The following is a 17,283-nucleotide window of genomic DNA, read 5'->3' on the forward strand; positions in this document are numbered from 1 at the left end:
TATAAATATAGAGATTGCAGAAAAGTAGCCTGCCTTAAATATTACTTTCTGTGTGTTTTCTTCTAAAGTAAAGTTTTGTTCAAAGCACTCCTTTTGCAGTAGTATAGATGCTTCTAGTGACAAGCCACTGGAGGGCTTAGGTGGTGACATGTCTATAGTGTTGGCTGCCCAGAGTCGGATTAGTGGGACCAGGACAGAAGGATTGAGAGCCTGGTGATTCTGGGAGTCAAGAGGGATTTTTATCAGTTATCGAGTCCCTGGAGCCAGATGGAGGGCTCATCCAGCCTGTCTGCCTGCCTCCACGTCCTCACAAAGGGTGCCCAGTGCCCAGGCAGCCATGCAGTCACCAGAATGTCCTAGTCACACCATCCTGGCCAAGGAGCACCCAGTCAACAGCCCTGCTGCTTAAGGGAACAGCTGGGGAGTGCATCCAGCACTGCCATTCTTCCTTGTTCTTTTCACAGATGAGCGTGGGTCAGAGAGCCAAGCTGACTATCTCCCCAGACTATGCCTACGGTGCCACTGGGCACCCAGGCATCATCCCACCAAATGCCACTCTCATCTTTGACGTGGAACTTCTAAAACTGGAATGACAGGAGTGGCCTCCTCCCTGAGCTCCCCATTCTTGGGTAAGGAACTTAATACTAAAGAACCTTTCTCTAACTACCTTTGCTCCTCCCGAGTCATGCCCAGTGCTTGATGGGCATCAGAAAGAACCTTGATGCCTCGGGATGTTTTCCTTTATATTCTTCCTCCATCAACCATACTTTGAGTTTTGTTACAAGTTTATACCTTGGAAAGGGACGGCATGTGCTCTTGAAAGAACTCAGAGGGATGGAGCAGCTGATAGTAGCTGTTGAAGTGAAGTATTTTTATATGTAACTTATAAACTAAAACTGGGTTGGAAACTGGAAATACAGACCAAATTTTTAGTGCCAGCATTTCAGTTCTTTAGAAATAAGATTGGTGATGACTTTGCTTGCCCTGCTGAGTTTGTGCAGCTCCCTCATTCACACATCCTCTCACTGCCTGTTAGAAAGGTATGAATGGGACATTACCACCTGGGCCACCTGCCTCGGAGCAAGCCCAGGACACGCAAGGACAGTAGGCCAGCTTGTTATCAGTGGGTTTAAAGATGAGGCCCAGGATGCTTATGAAGTGTGAAGGATGTTCTCAGACAATCCCGGAGAGGATCTTAGGGACCTGAGTGAGCCTTTCTGTCCAACAAGTAAGGAGACTGGGGCCCAGAGAAAGAGGCCTTACTCAAGGTCACATCCAGACAGAGACAGATTAGGACAGAACCCTTTCCTGCTTCCCCTTCCTGGACTTGTTTTCCTTCCTCTTCCTTTATTTCTAGGTAAGCCAACTCAATATTCTAATAGCACTTACTTTTCATATGAGTAGTAGAATCATAAAACGTGTGAACACTGACATCTTTCCACATGACCTCATGCATGCATGCTAAGTCACTTCATTCGTGTCCAACTCTGCGACCCTATGGACCATAGCCCGCTAAGCTCCTCTGTCCGGGGGATTCTGTAGACAAGAATACTGGAGTGGGTTGCCGTGCCTTTCTCCTCCATGTGACCCCAGATCTCTGCATTTGCTCCCCTCGTGCTCCTGGAACCAGAAGGCCATAGCCAGGTGAAAACAGTAGTAAGTGGCTGCCAGCGTGTTATGGAGTACTTTGTCTTGAGGTAGAGGAGCTTTTTTTTTTTTTTTTTAAGCTATTTCCTCTCAGTGGTTTGATCCCTAAACACCTGGGTCATCCGTGCCTGGTCAGGTTTGAGGACTCCGGCTTTTTCACTTGTCATTCCTTCCAGGAGGAAACCCTGACACTTGATAGAGCTCGTCCCTGCCCTAGAATGCTGAGTCCTTTGAACATAAATGTATCAAAGGGAGCCCTGGCGTTATCCTGATTTGGGAATAGGCTTTCTGTAAATCTGGAAGGACAGGAAAGGGAAGGAGGGGAGAGAGGGCTGAATGGCTGTGATTCACCCTGGCCTCAACCTCCCCCCAAAACTGCCATAGAACAGTTCAGAGCTTCTTGCAAAGGTCTTGAGGGAAAGCTCAAGGGCAGACCCAAAAAGTCAGGTTCGAGTGAGTGAATGAAGACTAGATATTTTCTCAATCCGTTTGACACGAGGAAAAATCGGCTTAGGGCTGTGCATGTTAAAGTCTCTGGGAAGCTTTAAGACTCTTGATGCCCAGGCCACCCCCAGACCAGTTAACTGCTGTCACTGGATGTGGGGTCCAAGCCTTCAGGTGTTTTTAAAGCCCCCAGGTTGGAGACCCACTGATACTGGGGATCTGAATTGTCAGCCATATTGGTGGGCTCTGCCCCTCCTGCTGTCCTCAGCAACATAGATGTAACCTTAGGTTTAAAACCACCACTAAGGTGTACAGGAAGGAGGCTGCTCACCTGGGAACCTAGCCCGAGCCCAGCGGGTCCTTCCCAGCTGGAGCAGAGGGGTGAAGGCAGATCTGACCTCACAGCTGTTGGGGAAGGGACATGGTGTGGCAACAGCCTGTGGCGGTCCCTTCCCCACACAGAAAGCATTGAGCTGCTGGGACTTACGGGTTTTCTGTCCCCGACAGATGTGCCACAGAAGGATCTGGCGCCACCAGACGCACACAGCGAGTCCATGTGGAGCTCTTCCCGACGTTCCACTACACTCTTTGTATAAGCATCTTCCCAGACTGAATGTGTTCTGTCACCGGCTTTGCTCTTCCCCTTCTCCTCGTATGTGTGTTGACCTGAACTATATGCCATAAACCTCAAATTACTCAGTTTGTTTTTGTTTTGGGGTGAAGATTGAGTTTCAGTCCTTTGGATCTAGGTTTCCAATTAAGTATTAGTCAAGTATTAACAGCACAAGTAATGGGTTAACTTTAGACTAGGAATTGGTGTGGGGGGGGTGCAAGAATCTTTATTTTATTTTATTTTTTTGGATAAAAGTTTTATCTATTATATATTAAACGTTCTTGCTGCTGCGCTGCAAAGCCATAGCAGATTCGAGGCGCTTTTGAGGGCCGAATTACTCTCCAAGTTGAGAGATGTCCTCGGGTTGAATTGAAAGCCCTACCCAAAACTGCAGTGGGAAGAGGGAGAGCCTTTGCCTCCACTGCCCCACCCTCACCCTCCTCGTAGACCCTCTGCCTTTTGAAAGCAGATCGTTTTCACTGAGATGTTGGACATTGCAGATGTCTGTTCCCCAGGCCAGCAGGGACCTCTGAAACCTTCATGGCCTGGCCTTTTTTTTTTTCCATCCTGTGGTTTTTCTAATGGATATCCAGGATTTTTGTAATCGCATAGCTATCCAAGCTCTACTTCCTAAATTTTAAGAACTTTAATCGAAAGTTAAATTGAAGGTGCTGTTTGTAGACACTTAATACCCATGAAAGCCCAGCCATCATGACAAATCCTTGAGTGTTGTCTTAAGAAAATGATGCTGGTCATCACAGCTTCAGCATCTCCTGTTTTTTGATGCTCAGCTCCCCCTGCTGATCTCAGAGTTTCCTGGCTTCTCCTTGCCCCCTCTCACCCCTTTGCTGTCCTGTGTAGTGATTTGGTGAGAGAAATTGCTGCCTACTCCCCCAGCCTACCCCCACCCCCTGCACTACACATGAGTTTCAAGTTTTATTATTGCAATAAAAGTGCTTTATGCTGGCTTTTCTCAGCTCTGTGTGATGGTGATTACTTTCAGGCACCTTCCCCTGCCCTTTTATGCGAGAGAACGGGGTTGGGGGTATGACGGTGGGGGTGTAGTGTCGGAGGCTGTGTCTTAGCAGAACTGCAGCAGGAACATCCTGCCCCAGTGGTCTTTGGCGGGGGTGGGAGGGAGTGGGCAGTAGATTTGCATCTTCACCATGGAGTGAACTATGGAGGTGAGGCTGAGATGGTCAGGGAGCCTCCCCCTCGCCCATCATCAGACGTTCATTAAAAGTGAAGTCTAGGTAGAGCTCTGTGCTGGGTTTCCTGGGGTAGCCGAGAACTCAGGGATGTGCCAACAGGTGAGCTGAGCCACAACCCTTTTGGAGATGTGCTGCCAACAAATGGATGAAATGTTACAAAGGGGAGACTTGGGTTTTAAGCAGGTGTTCCTTGGTGAAGCCTGGTGTGGAGCTTTTTGTCAAGTTGCTTCCCTGGCCCTGCCTTATATATGCTAAGTAGTATTCCCCTCCTCCCCTATCATGGACATCAAAAATTATGGTGTCCCACTCCTTTCTAGACACCTTCCAAAACTTCCCTGGTTAAGAGCCTTTGATTTTAAATAGGTGGTTCAAGGACTTGCTTAATGATTTTTCAAATCCATCCAGCCATCCGTTTGTTTGCTAATCTGACCACACCACAGGGCTTACGGGAGTTTAGTTCCCCAACCAGGAATCAAACCTGGGCCCTTGGCAGAGAGAGAGCAGAGTCCTAAACACTGGCCTGCCAAAGAATTCCCACCCTTTATTAATTTAAATCACCAGAATATTATTTCAGGGTTATGTCTTCTATCCCCCATAGTTCTTTTATTTTTAAAAAAGCCAAACAACAAAAGGTTTTTATCGTGAACACCCATATACCCACCACCTAGATTCTACCATGAACATGTTACTGTACACCTATTTATCATTTATTTACTCACCTGTCCCTTTAGTCACGTTTCAGAATAAATGGCAAACATCACTGCAGTATCCCCTCGATATCATTAGGATTTAGTATTTGTTTACAAAATATAGAGTATCACTCAGAAAGTTCCCCTGTGCCCTTTCCTAGCCAGTCCCCATCCCACCCCCAGAGGCATCAATTGTTTAAATTTTTTCTACTAGAGTGTTGCCTGTTGCAGAGTTTAATTTCAGTATCATCTTAGGCTATATCTCCTTGTACTCAGACACATCGGGAAACTTTAGTTCTCATTGAACTTCAAGATGAAAGAAATCCTCTGGATCAGGGTCAGTTACCCGTGACAGGCAGAAAAACCATGGACGCCAAAGATGTCCACATTCTGATTCCCAGAGCTCATGAGTACCTTAAGTGGCAAAAGGGATTTTGCAGATGTGGTTACAGGAAGGACCTAGATGTGGGGAGATTGTCCTGTATTGTGTAGGAGAATTCAGTGTAATCACATGGGTCCTTAAATGAGTCAGAGATGTGAGAACAAAGACATCTGAAGATACTGCACTGCTGGCTTTGAAGATGTAGGCAGGGACCACAAGCTGAGAAATGGCCGTGGGCTCTAGGAGCTGGAAAAGGTGAGAAAATCCTCCCCAGGGCTTGAAGGAACCAACCCCACCAACAGTTGGTTTTAGTCCTGTGAGACCCATTTTGGACTTCTGACCTCTAGAGCAGTAAGATGATAAATCTGTGTTGTTATAAGCTAAATCTGTGTTATTTTAAGCCACTAAATTCGTGGCAGTTACAGTGGCAATTTGAGCATGAAAAAACTCACACAGGCTCTTTGTTTCTTTTAATGTATAGCAGAGAACAGAATAACAAGAAGTGAAGATTTTTTAAAAATCTCCCGAGATTCCACAGCTCTTAACAAATCAGGTTTCAGTTCTTTCCCCTCTGTTTCCCTAGGGAGTTGTCATTTTGAGTTTTAATTACAACCTAGCACAAATTTTGCATTCTGGTTTTTTTCCCTACTGAATGTTTTTGATCAGGAATATGTGTCCATGTTGCTACAAAGTCTTTGTAACTATTTTAAGAGGGCTGTAAATAAAATCAAATGACTATACTAAGTTTAACCACCTTGGAGTTTTTTTGTTTTTTTTATTTGGCCATGCCACACAGCTTGTGGGATCTTAGTTTCCCAGTTGACCAAGGATCAAACCTGGGCCCTTGTAGTGAAATTGCTGAGTTCTCATCACCAGTCTGCTGGGGAATTTCCCTTAACCATTTTGTTAAAGGATAAACTTTATTGGAAAGTAAAATCATGATTCAAGTATGAAATGAACATGTTAAAGATTGTAGTTGTTAATTAATTGGAGACTCAGTAAGATGTTTTAGTAATAAGCCAAGTAGGAATCCTGAAATGAATTTCTTTAATAGATACAAGACCGACAGAATTGGCCAGTATCCACAGAGCTAATTCACCATCAGTTAAATTCCACTGGATGAAATCTGCATTTCTCTGCACAAGAATCATCTTCACTGTCAATTTCCCTCAAGGTCAATCATTGTGAAGTGGCTTAAAGAGAATGGATGGTGGAGACAACCAAGAAAGGGATGGGGGTGGATGGGCAGATGGAACATCCAGTAACAAGAGGGAGGAAAGCTACTTCAAAGGCTTCCACCACGTTTCTTGACATCCTGTTGTTGGGTACTTCAGGTATTTCCAATGTTTTGCATTTATTAAAAAGTAATATGTCTTTTCAAACATGTAATTTTTTTCTTCCCTAAATACCTTGATTCTATAGGATAAAATAGTGGAAGGAGGGCCGTAGGGTCAAAAGAGATTATTATATGACATTCAGTTGGTGGGGTTAAGATGTATAAGCCTCCCACACACCAAAAACAGACCCCACCCATGTTGCACGGCAGAATGTGGGCTGTCACTTCCATGGTCTCCTTAAAACATGAGCACTTTCTTTTTCCAGACGCCCTCTCGCTCACCCTCTTTTCCCTCATGTTCCTTGGTTGGAAGTAGATCTGTGGAGAGTTGACCGGACTGGACCAGAGACGTATCACCCTTCCCCCAGTGCTGGCTCCCTCTGAGCCCCAGAACAGTATCCCGGATCTCTCACTAAACAAGCAAGACTTGGGTCTTGCCTGGTGGTCCAGTGGTTACGAATCCACCTTGCAATGCAGGGGATGCAGGTTCAATCCCTGGTCGGGGAGCCAAGATCCCACATGCCTCAGAGCAACTGAGCCCAGCACTCTGAAGCCCAGCCACCACAACTGGAGAGCTCAGTGCTCCTCAGTGAAGATCCATGTGCTGCCACGAAGACCCCATGCAGCCCAATAAAAACTGTCTATTAAAAATAATAAAGAAACACAAGCACCATAGGCCCAGCTGGAACTGGTTCATGTTGCCACTGACTTTCTTTTCCTTTTCCTTCCTTTTTGTTTTATTCTTGAGAAACGTGGTTATATTTACAGTCTTGAGATTCAGGAGAACTAATTCTGCTTCTGACCTTTGCCACAGGTTAGACACCGATCTACCCTGTTAATGAGTCTTTCCAATTGTTGAGTGGATTTGGGGTGGAATTTGGGGAGTGCATAGTAGGTCAGAGTGACCGAGTGAACTTTAAGATAACTTCTAACGCTAACAAAATTGTACTGATATAAAATTCGGTGATCACATGAGGAACTTCACAGTTTGTATGCGGCCTTGGCAGCCACACACCTCCTCTGCTCCCCAGTAAGCAGGATGACAGTGTGACTGCAAAAAAGAATTCCACCAGCCCCTACTTGTTCCAGGAAATGGCTGGCCACACACCCTCCACCCCTTCCTCTTTTGAAATGTCCCCAGAGTGCTTGCTTGGCCTGTTGCAGCTAACCAAGGATGGCCAAATGCATTGGAAGATCAGTTGCTCTCTCCTTCACGCCACAAACCTGCCCTATCAGAACGTTTTCCAATTGGAAACTACATTAGTATACATCTAGACAGCATATTAAAAGAGATCTTCACCGACAAAGATCAGTATAAAGATCTTTGTATAAATATAAAGATCAGAAAAAGATCAGCTGTGGTTTTTCCAGTAGTCGTGTATGTACGTGAGAGTTGGACCATGAAGAAGGCTGATCACTAAAGAACTGATGCTTTCCAACTGGTGCTGAGAGTTCCTTGGACAGCAAGGAGATCAAACCAGTCAATCCTGAAGGACAGCAACTGTGAATATTCATTGGAAGGACTGATGCTAAAGCTGCAGCTCCAATACTTGGGCCACCTGATGCTAAGAGCCAACTCATTGGAAAAGACTCTGATGCTGGGGAAGATTGAGGGCAGGAAGAGAAGCGGGCAACAGAGCCTGGAGATGGTTGGATGGCATCATCGACTCTGCACACGAGTTTGAGCAAACTCCGGGAGATAGTGAGGGATAGGGACGCCTGGTGTGCTGCAGTCCATGGGGTGGCAAAGAGTTGGACACGACTGAGCAACTGAACAACAGATCTCAGTTTTATGCAATAAAATGTACCCCCTGACACTTGAGCCCCTGCAGAAGCGAAGACGACGGCAGGAGTTCCCTTGCAGCAGGTTTCTAAATAAACAGGCTTTATTAAATTTGTCTTAAACTTAGATCTGTCTTTGACACATGTGGGATGTGTGTCTAAGAATTCTGCCCTCAGCATGCACCTGCTTCCTGGATAAATGTGGATTCACTTTGGTTGATACCCTTGGACTGAAGTGGGTTCTCAGGAACCACTGAGAAAGCAGAGTTTAGGGATTCCTGTTTAGCCCCCAATTAAATGCAATGAATTAATGAGGGACATCTGACACCAAAAATGCATTAAAATTAAAATGCCAAAGGCAGCACTCCCCTGGCTTCTGTCCAGAGTGGGTCTTACGAGTTTCCTGAGTTCCCCACGTGCATGGGACAGGTTGATTACGGACCATCAGGAGCTGGGCTTTGCAGCAGCTGCCCTGTACAGGAAAGCAGCTGTTGGCTTTTATTAGGAAGGTGGAACTATTTGCTATTGAGTGTGTAGTCCTTATTGGATCTGTCTGCCAGATACCACTGTAGTTTTTCCTAGAATTAATTTGAATTAATTTAGAATTAATTTGTGTATTTCTCAAAGTAGTGGATGCCCAAGATTTAGGGAAATGTTAGTTTAAAAGTGTTAGTTGCTCAGTTGTGTCCAGCTCTTTGTGATCCCATGGACTGTATCCCTGCTAGGCTCTTCTGTCCATGGGATTCTCCAGGCAAGAATACTGGAGTGGGTAGCCATTCCCTTCTCTAGGGGATCTTCCCGACCCAGAATTCGAACTTGGGTCTCCTGCATTGCAGGCAGATTCTTTACCATCTGAGCTGCCAGAAAAGCAAAATTCAGTTAACCACGGAGTAGAGTATGTTTATGGTATGTCATCGCTGTGGTCAGTGCTTTTCTAGGTGTTAGGAGTGAGTACAGGAGAAGGAAGAGAAAAGGTTCCACCTGCACCTCCACCTTGCATTCTACTGGAGACCCAAAACATGAACAAATCAACAGCATCAGGTGTCCAGAAGGTGACAGCAGTGAGGAGAGCAGCAGAGTAGCCAATTGAACGCTGGGAGGAAAACTGTTAGCATAATGGAACAGCAAGTACAAAGGCTCCGAGGCGTGGTGAATTAGGGATGCTGGGAAAACAGACCACATGGGGAGGGCAGAGGTGTGAGGGGCAGGGTATTAGCATTACATATAGCGAGCATGGTGATGGCATTGTAGATTTCAGCAGGGGAGTGATGTCTCTGGAAACTGGAAAATTGAAGGAGATCATGGTAGTTGGTCTCCCCAGATGACCCCCAGTGGTTCCTCTACTCCCCTTGAGTCTGGGCTGGCCTTGTGACTGTATCATTAGCAGGCAGTGGGATGGATATACTGAGACCAGAAACCCCAGGCCTTAAGAAGACTGCCATCTTCTACTGCCTTCCTCTTGGAAGCTCTGTGGAGGTGCCCTATTGGAGGAGAATTGAGCCCACAGTCACAGCTGGGGCACAGCCAACTGCCAGTCAGGTTGAGGAGCCACCTGGATGTTCATTCCATCCAGCTGAGCCCACAGATGCCCAGAGCCCCAGCAACATCACATACACTGAGGAACCACCTCACTCAGCTCAGGAAAACCAAAGAACTGTGAGATTTAATACACTGGTTTTGAAGTGGTTTATTTCACAGCAAAAGACAATTGAAATGGGGGTACGCAGGGAAGCATGCACCAAGGGGCTGGCTGTTGGGGTTAGGCCAGAGATGAGGCAAAGTGGGAAAGTGTTAGTCTCTCAGTCGTGTCTGACTTTTTGTGACTCCATGAACTGTAGCCCACCAGGCTCCTCTGTCCATGGAATTCTCCAGGCAAGAATATTGGAGTAATTCCCTTCTCCAGGGGATTTTCCCAATCCAGGGATCAAACCCAGGTCTCCTGCAGTGCAGGCAGATTCTTTACCATCTGAACCACCAGGGGTCTTGATCAGACTGGCAAAATGAGGATAGTAAGAAAGTGGTCAGGTCCAGGACATTGCACCAGCGTAGCTTTCAGGCAGAGCCGTGAGGGAGAGTCCCAGTAGAAAAGCAGCACTGTTCTGCCAGGCCCTCCTCACTCTAGCCCATGCATAGAGACAACTATTTCAAACTCCTAGCTCGCTCTTCTGCAGTTACCATCATGTTGCACCAGTCGATCCCATTGTTTTTTAGGGGATTTTTGTTTTCTTGCTTGTTTGTTTACAAAATAAGATTAAAGTAAATCTTTGGAAAGAACCTGCTTAATTAAGAAACAAAATCTCAAGAGATGTAAAGGAAATTAATAATAGATGTGAACACCTAAAAATGAAATAAAACTTCTGTATCATAATGCCATAAAGAAAAGAACCATAATGGAGAGAAATTCTTTGTACAAAATAGAAAAAAATCTTGTACTCTAAATATAGAAATAATTCTAAAGAAAAAAATTTAGTAGAAAATAACAAGCTACTCTTAAGAATTTTACATTACATTGCTATGCTTCAGCATGTCATTTTAGGATCTTAATCTTCTCATGTGGCCTCTTGTCCTCCAGCAGACACACCCAGGCTTCTTCACAGCAAATGGTCTCAGTTCCACCTTGCACTAAGGTGATCAGAGGGGACACCCCACCCTCCCCACCTCCCACTCCATGGCAGGGTGGAGGCCCTGTTGCTTTCCTTGCTCCGCATGAAGCCAAGGTAACAGAGGCAACACTCACCTCCTCACAGCCAGAGTGCTGGGGAGGGTTACGGAAAAGGAGGAGCTACAGCAAGAGATTCTTTTAATTTGTGTATGAAGTTGGCATACATTCAAGTGTCCTATGCATTAAACCCACTGAAATTAACATAGAAAAATCTCTGAGAACTGAACTATGATGTGGAATACTGCATGGCTTTAGATTGGCCTCTGGGTAGCACACTAGCAGGGCAGACCAAAATAGCACTGAATTTGGAACTAAATTGACATTCAAACACAAACCACAGAAGTGAGCCATAATGTGCATTCTGAACTGAAACAGGTTGAAGGCATACTAAAGTAGAAGGTTATTTTAAAGGAAACAGATTGTTGTAGCATAATACCCAAAAATCCAGGATAAAATCAAATATTACTAGATCTGAACTGGAATGAGAAAAGACAATCAACAGATCCCAATATCAAGATTTCATAGATGTTGAGATTATCTGACAAGGATTTTAAAGCAGTCATCATAAGAAAAAAAGGAAAGGGCAAAGGAAGGAAAGGATCAACAAGCAACCGTGAACACTCTTGAAATAGAGAAATAATTGATAAAATGTTTCAGCAAAGAAATAGAAAATATAAAGGAAAACCAAATGGAAATTTTAGAACTAAAGAATACAAAAATAAGAAACTCATTGGATGGACGCAGTGGCAGCATGGAGATGACAGAGGAAAGAGACAGTGAACTTGAAGTTGGGCCAATACAAACCGCGCAGCCCAAACAAGGAAACAGTAGGTGAGAAAAACAAACAACTCCAGGAGCCTATGGGACAGCACCAAGATACACTGATGTCCCTGGAGTCCCAGAAGGAGAGAAGAAGGAGTGCAGTGCAGAAAATACAGAGAAATAATAACTGGAAAATCCTCAAATTTGGTAAAAGGGCATAAATTTACTGACTTACGAAGCTGAGTGGACCCCAAACTAAGAAGACATAACAGTCCTAAGATAAGCTGAGTGAACCCCAAACTGAGAATACATAACAATCCTAAAATAGTATGCACTAAAAACCAAATTCTAGACAGTAAGATGGTGGACTATAAAGGAAGCCGAGTGCCAAGAATTGATGCTTTTGAACTGTGCTGTTGGAGAAAACTCTTGAGAGTTCCTTGGACTACAAAGAGATCCAACCAGTCCATCCTAAAGGAGATCAGTCCTGGGTGTTCACTGGAAGGTCTGATGTTGAAGCTGAAACTCCAGTAATTTGGCCACCTGATGTGAAGGGCTGACTCATTTGGAAAGACCCTGATGGTGGGAAAGATTGAGGGCAGGAGGAGAAGGGGACGATAGAGGATGAGATGGTTGGATGGCATCACCGACTCAATGGACATGAGTTTGGGTAGGCTCTGGGAGTTGGTTTTAGACAGGGAGGCCTGGGGTGCTGCAGCTCATGGGGTCACAAAGAGCCAGACACAACTGAGTGACTGAACTGAACTGAAGATGGTGGATTTCGGGGGCTGGGGCTCAGGATATTGGCAGATATTGGTCAAAGGGTACAAATATCCAGTTATAAGGTGAATAAGTTTGGGGATCTAAAGTATGGTGTTTAAGTTAACAATACTGTATTATGTTCTTGAAAATTGTTAAGAGAGTAGCTATTAAATGCTTTCATCACAAAAAAAGTGATGGTATGGAGATAACTAATGTAATAATTTTGCAATATGTAAGTGTATCAAATTAGCACGTTTTATACCTTAAACTTACCCAGTATGTCAACTCTATCTCAATAAACCTGGAAAAAATGCAAAGTGGAAAAAAACTAGAACAGAATAAGTACGAATTATGGCTTCCCTGGTGGCTCAGACGGTAAAGCATCTGCCTGCAATACGGGAGACCCAGGTTCGATTCCTGGGTTGGGAAGATCCCCTGGAGAAGGAAATGGCAATCCACTCCAGCACTCTTGCCTGGAAAATCCCATGGACGGAGGAGCCTGATAGGCTACAGTCCATGGGGTCGCAAAGAGTCGGACATGACTGAGCAACTTCACTTCACAAGGGACATTTAGGTGTGGGACATTTAGGTGTGGGACATTTGGCATACACATAATGAGAAAACCAGAAGAGAAAGAAGAGAGAAGAAATGACTTGTAAGGCATTGAAGTCATAATGACTTAAAAGTTTCCAAAATTAATGATAGACACCAAACCACAAATTCAAGAAGCTCAAGAAATACCAAGCCGGATAAATACCAAAAAATCAATGCCAAAGCATTTTATATTCAAACTGCAAGAAACCAAGGACAAAGAGAAAATCTTGAAAGAAGCCAAAGATGGGTATGGAGGGAAACACCTTACTTGTAGAGGAACAAGGATGAAAATTACATTGGGCTTTCTCATCAGAAACCAAGAAAGCAAGAAGAGAGTGGAGTGAGATATCCAAGTGTTGAAAGAAAATAACAACCAGCCTAAAATGTTGTATCCAGCAAAATTATCATTCAAAAATGAAGGAGAAATAAAGTCTTTCTCAGACAAACAAAAAACTGAAGGAGAAAGGAGCTAGAGATCAAATTACCAACATCCATTGGATCAAAGAAAAAGCAAGGGAATTCCAGAAAACCATCTATTTGCTTCATTGATTACGCTAAATCCTTTGTGTGGATCACAACGAACTGTGGAAATATTTTAAAGAGATGGGAATACCAGACCACCTTACCTGCCTCTTGAGAAACCTGTATCAGATCAAGCAGCAACAGAACAAGCAGAACGAGCAGTTAGAACTAGACATGGAACAATGAACTGGTTCCAAATTGGGAAGGGTACGTCAAGGCTGTATATTATCACATTGCTTATTTAACTTCTATGCAGAGTACATCATGCGAAATGCTGTGCTGGATAAAGCTCAAGCTGAAATCAAGATGGCTGGGAGAAATATCAATAACCTCAGATAGGCAGATGACCCCACCCTAATGGCAGAAAATAAAGAACTAAAGAGCCTCTTGATGAAGGTGAAAGAGGAGAGTGAAGATGCTGGCTTAATACTTATTACATTCAAAAAACGAAAATCATGGCGTCCAGTCTCATCACTTCATGGCAAATAGATGGGGGAAAAAAGGAAACAGTGACAGACTTTATTTTCCGGGGCTCCAGAATCACTGCAGATGGTGACTGCAGCTTGCTCCTTGGAAGGAAAGCTATGACCAACCTAGACAGCGTATTAAAAAGTAGAGACATCACTTTGCCAAAGGTCCATCTAGTCAAAGCTATGGTTTTTCCACTAGTCATGTACAGATGTGAGCGCTGGACCATAACGAAGACTGAGCACCAAAGAGCTGATGCTTTTGAACTATGGTGCTGGAGAAGACTCTTGAGAGTCCCTTGGACAGCAAGTTCAAGCCAGTCAATCCTAAAGGAAATCAATCCTGAATATTCATTGGAAGGACTGATACTGAAGCTGAAAACCCAATCCTCTGGCCACCTGATGTGAAGAGCTGACTCATTGGAAAAGACACATGCTGGGAAAGATTGAGGGCAGGAAGAAAGGGAGAGACTGGCATCAATGGACATGAGTTTGAACAAACTGCAGGAGATAGTGAAGGAAAGGGAAGCCTGGCTGCTGCAGTCCACAGGGTCACAAAGAGTTGGACATGACTGAGCGACTGAACAACAGACCTGCCTTGCAAGAAGTGTTAAAAGAAGTTCTTTAGAGAGAAGGTAAATAATATCAATTGGAAATTCAGATCAACATAAAGAAGGTATCTGAGAAGGAAGGAAGGTATCTGAGAAGGAAGAAATGAAGGTAAAATACACTCTTCATTGCTTGTATACCTACCTAATCTTAGAGATAATTCTTTGTCCAAAGTAATAATAGCAACAGTGAACAGGGTGATTCTAGCATATGAAAAGTGAATTGAATGGCAGCAATGTTATAAGGGATTGGAGGGAGGAATTGGGACCACTCCCAAAAGTGGACTTATAAACAAGTATCAAGTCATTAAGTTGTACACCTTCAGGTAATGTAATGTTATATCAATATGTCCATTGTCCGTCAATAAATAAAAATGTAAAAGAAAGCGGACTTGGGTTAGTTGTAGACATACTGCACACTCCAGAGCAGCAGTCCCCAACCTTTTTGGCACCTGGGACCGGTTTCATGGAAGACAGTTTTTCTGTGGACTGGGGTTGGTGGGGCAGTTTTGGGATGATTCAAGCGCATTGCATTTATTGTGCACTTTATTTCTATTATTACATCAATTCCACCTTAGATCCTGGAGGTCAGGGACCTCTGCTTTAGGGAAGCTGTTAACAACTTTTTAAAAGAAGCAATTGATATTCTGAGAAGAGAGAAGATGGAATCATGCAAAATTAAAACCAGTCACCGTCCACACTGTAGCATGTTCCAGGTCTACTGATAGCCAGGCAGCTGGAGCAGGGGAGGTAACAACGGGTGAGGCTGTGCCAACGTGGGTTTGACATCTAGAGAGATACCCAGGGATGCAGCAGGCACGCAGTGGCCACTTGCTTCTGCCGCCGGGCCTAGGCTCAGGTCCGGGAACACAGGGGAGGGATAACCCAGGCCCTGAAGCACAGAGAGGGGTGTGACACAAACAGGTTGTTATAATGAGTTAGGCCTGGGACTCACGGGCGATGGCTCCCTCCCTCCTTCCCTCATTCACCCCTCTCTGGGGATGCCCTGTGGTTAAATCTAGCAGTGATCATCAAAATGACACTTACCTGGAAATGAGTACAGAGAAGTGTCGAGGGTGGGCAGAGGGAGGCTTCCCAGTGTGGACTGTGAGAGGGGTATTTTCTGTAGAGAGTTGAGAAGCAGTAATGAAACCCCTGAAAGGCGCCTGCTTTTTATTATCACTCTGCGCTAGCCGTTCTAATCCAAGTCAGTGATTAACTCTCTCCTCCTGGTAAAAATCTTTTGCGAGTCTAGGTTCTAAATGGTCACTGTGGTTACTGTTAAGTTTTAATAACAGGCTATTAGCACAGTTTAAAACTACTTTTCCTGTAATAAACACCGTGTTCTACATGGAAGTTAATCCAGAGAACTTTATTATACACTTGGCTCCCCCCACACACCCAGACTCAACTACAGGCATTCGTTTCCAGTTTGGTAACAGTTTGTAACAGTTAAACTCAACTCCAGACACAGCTGGTGTGCCCTCCGGTGTTCCGCACACCCCTGAGTCCGAACAGCCAAGGTGACGAAGCAGTGACAGCGCTGCGCCCGGGAGAGGCAGCCACAGGGCCCGCCCGACCTCCAGCTGTCACTGCACGCGCAGATCACACTCCAGACTCACCGGGTTCACGCTTTGCTTATTTTTGCAAAAAGGAAAAAGACATTACTGTGACAGAAATATTACTTCATCACTTTTCCTCTTTTTGTACTGTAATACTATATTTGTTGGTTTGGTTTGTTGTTTTTCACTGCTACAATTACATATATGTGAAGTCCAATAAAGAAACTTTTCCCACTCTGAATTTCTTTTCTGGTCATTATTCTTATGATTTATTTCGTGATTATTAATGACAGTAATTATGCTGCAGAGGAGGGAGTAGTGAGAAAATCGCTAAGCGTAAGCCCTGGCTTTGCCCGAAACTTCACCTCGACTCCACAAGATGGGCTTCTGTAGCCCATTTTATAGATGAGGAAACTGAGGTTCAGAAAGGGAAGGGAAAAAGCCCAGGATTACATTAATAAGTGACAGGAAAGGGGTTCAAGTCCAAGGTTGGCCCAAGTCCAAAGTCCATGTCTGAAATGCCAGCAGGTATTAAGGCTTTGCCAGAGCAAGACACAGCAAACGTGGACATGAACTATGGTGGCTAGGGGGCTTCCTGCAGGACGTTGTGCCGGGATGGTCTCGGTGGAGGGCAGTGAAACCTGAGGAACTTGCGAGGAGACAGAGGAGGGGCTCTCGCCTGAGCCCTGCCGCTCCCTGGCCAGTATGGCCTTGGACAAGTCCCTGGGTCAAGGATTCCACAAATCAGGCTAAAACAGTGGTCTGGGCAGTGATTGTGGCTGGTGAGCGAATATGATCTTTCCCTACCCCGTTTAAGAACTGAACCCTCAAGTCCCCCTTGGCCCACAACCCCCCAAACCCTGCACCTCTGGGGTTAGGAGTCCAGCTGCTGGCTGGAGGTCTCTAGATGGCATTAGTTAGAAACATAAGCCTGGGTTCTGGACAGGCCTGGCTTTGAGTCCCAGATCCACCTTCTCAGATGAGTCACCTTGGACATGACTCCACTTGTCCCTGTTCTCAGTGTCCTAAACCATAAAGTTGGATCATTATATTGCTCTGAAAGAGTAGTTGTGAGAATGAAAAAAAACTTACTGGAAGATTCTGGTACCCAAAGTTCTAAGAGTATGACTGATTTTTTTTTTCCATTAAGTTTCCTAACCACCCTGTGAAGCTATTATTCTCATTTATAGATGTGGTAATGGAAGAACAGAGTGGTGGTGAACATTGCCCAAGGTCACAC

General features: G+C 44.8%; 1 protein-coding gene across 2 annotated transcripts in view; it reads left to right on the forward strand.

The window, feature by feature from the left end:
* FKBP1A (FKBP prolyl isomerase 1A) overlaps nt 1-16,284 on the forward strand; it is a 35,809-nt gene extending 19,525 nt beyond the window's left edge. The window contains exons 4-5 of one of the 2 annotated variants that reach the window (XM_015099799.4): nt 465-629; nt 6,041-16,284. In XM_015099799.4, the coding sequence (XP_014955285.2) occupies nt 465-593 (129 nt within the window). In that variant the 3' untranslated portion in view covers nt 594-629; nt 6,041-16,284. Of the gene's footprint in view, nt 1-464; nt 630-2,598; nt 3,681-6,040 lie in introns of those variants that run through there. The other variant, XM_027977025.2, reaches the window with a different exon arrangement.
* Nucleotides 16,285-17,283: the final 999 nt, after the last annotated feature.

This window comes from Ovis aries, chromosome 13 (genome assembly GCF_016772045.2).
Source record: "Ovis aries strain OAR_USU_Benz2616 breed Rambouillet chromosome 13, ARS-UI_Ramb_v3.0, whole genome shotgun sequence".
NCBI classification, from domain to species: Eukaryota; Metazoa; Chordata; class Mammalia; order Artiodactyla; family Bovidae; genus Ovis; species Ovis aries.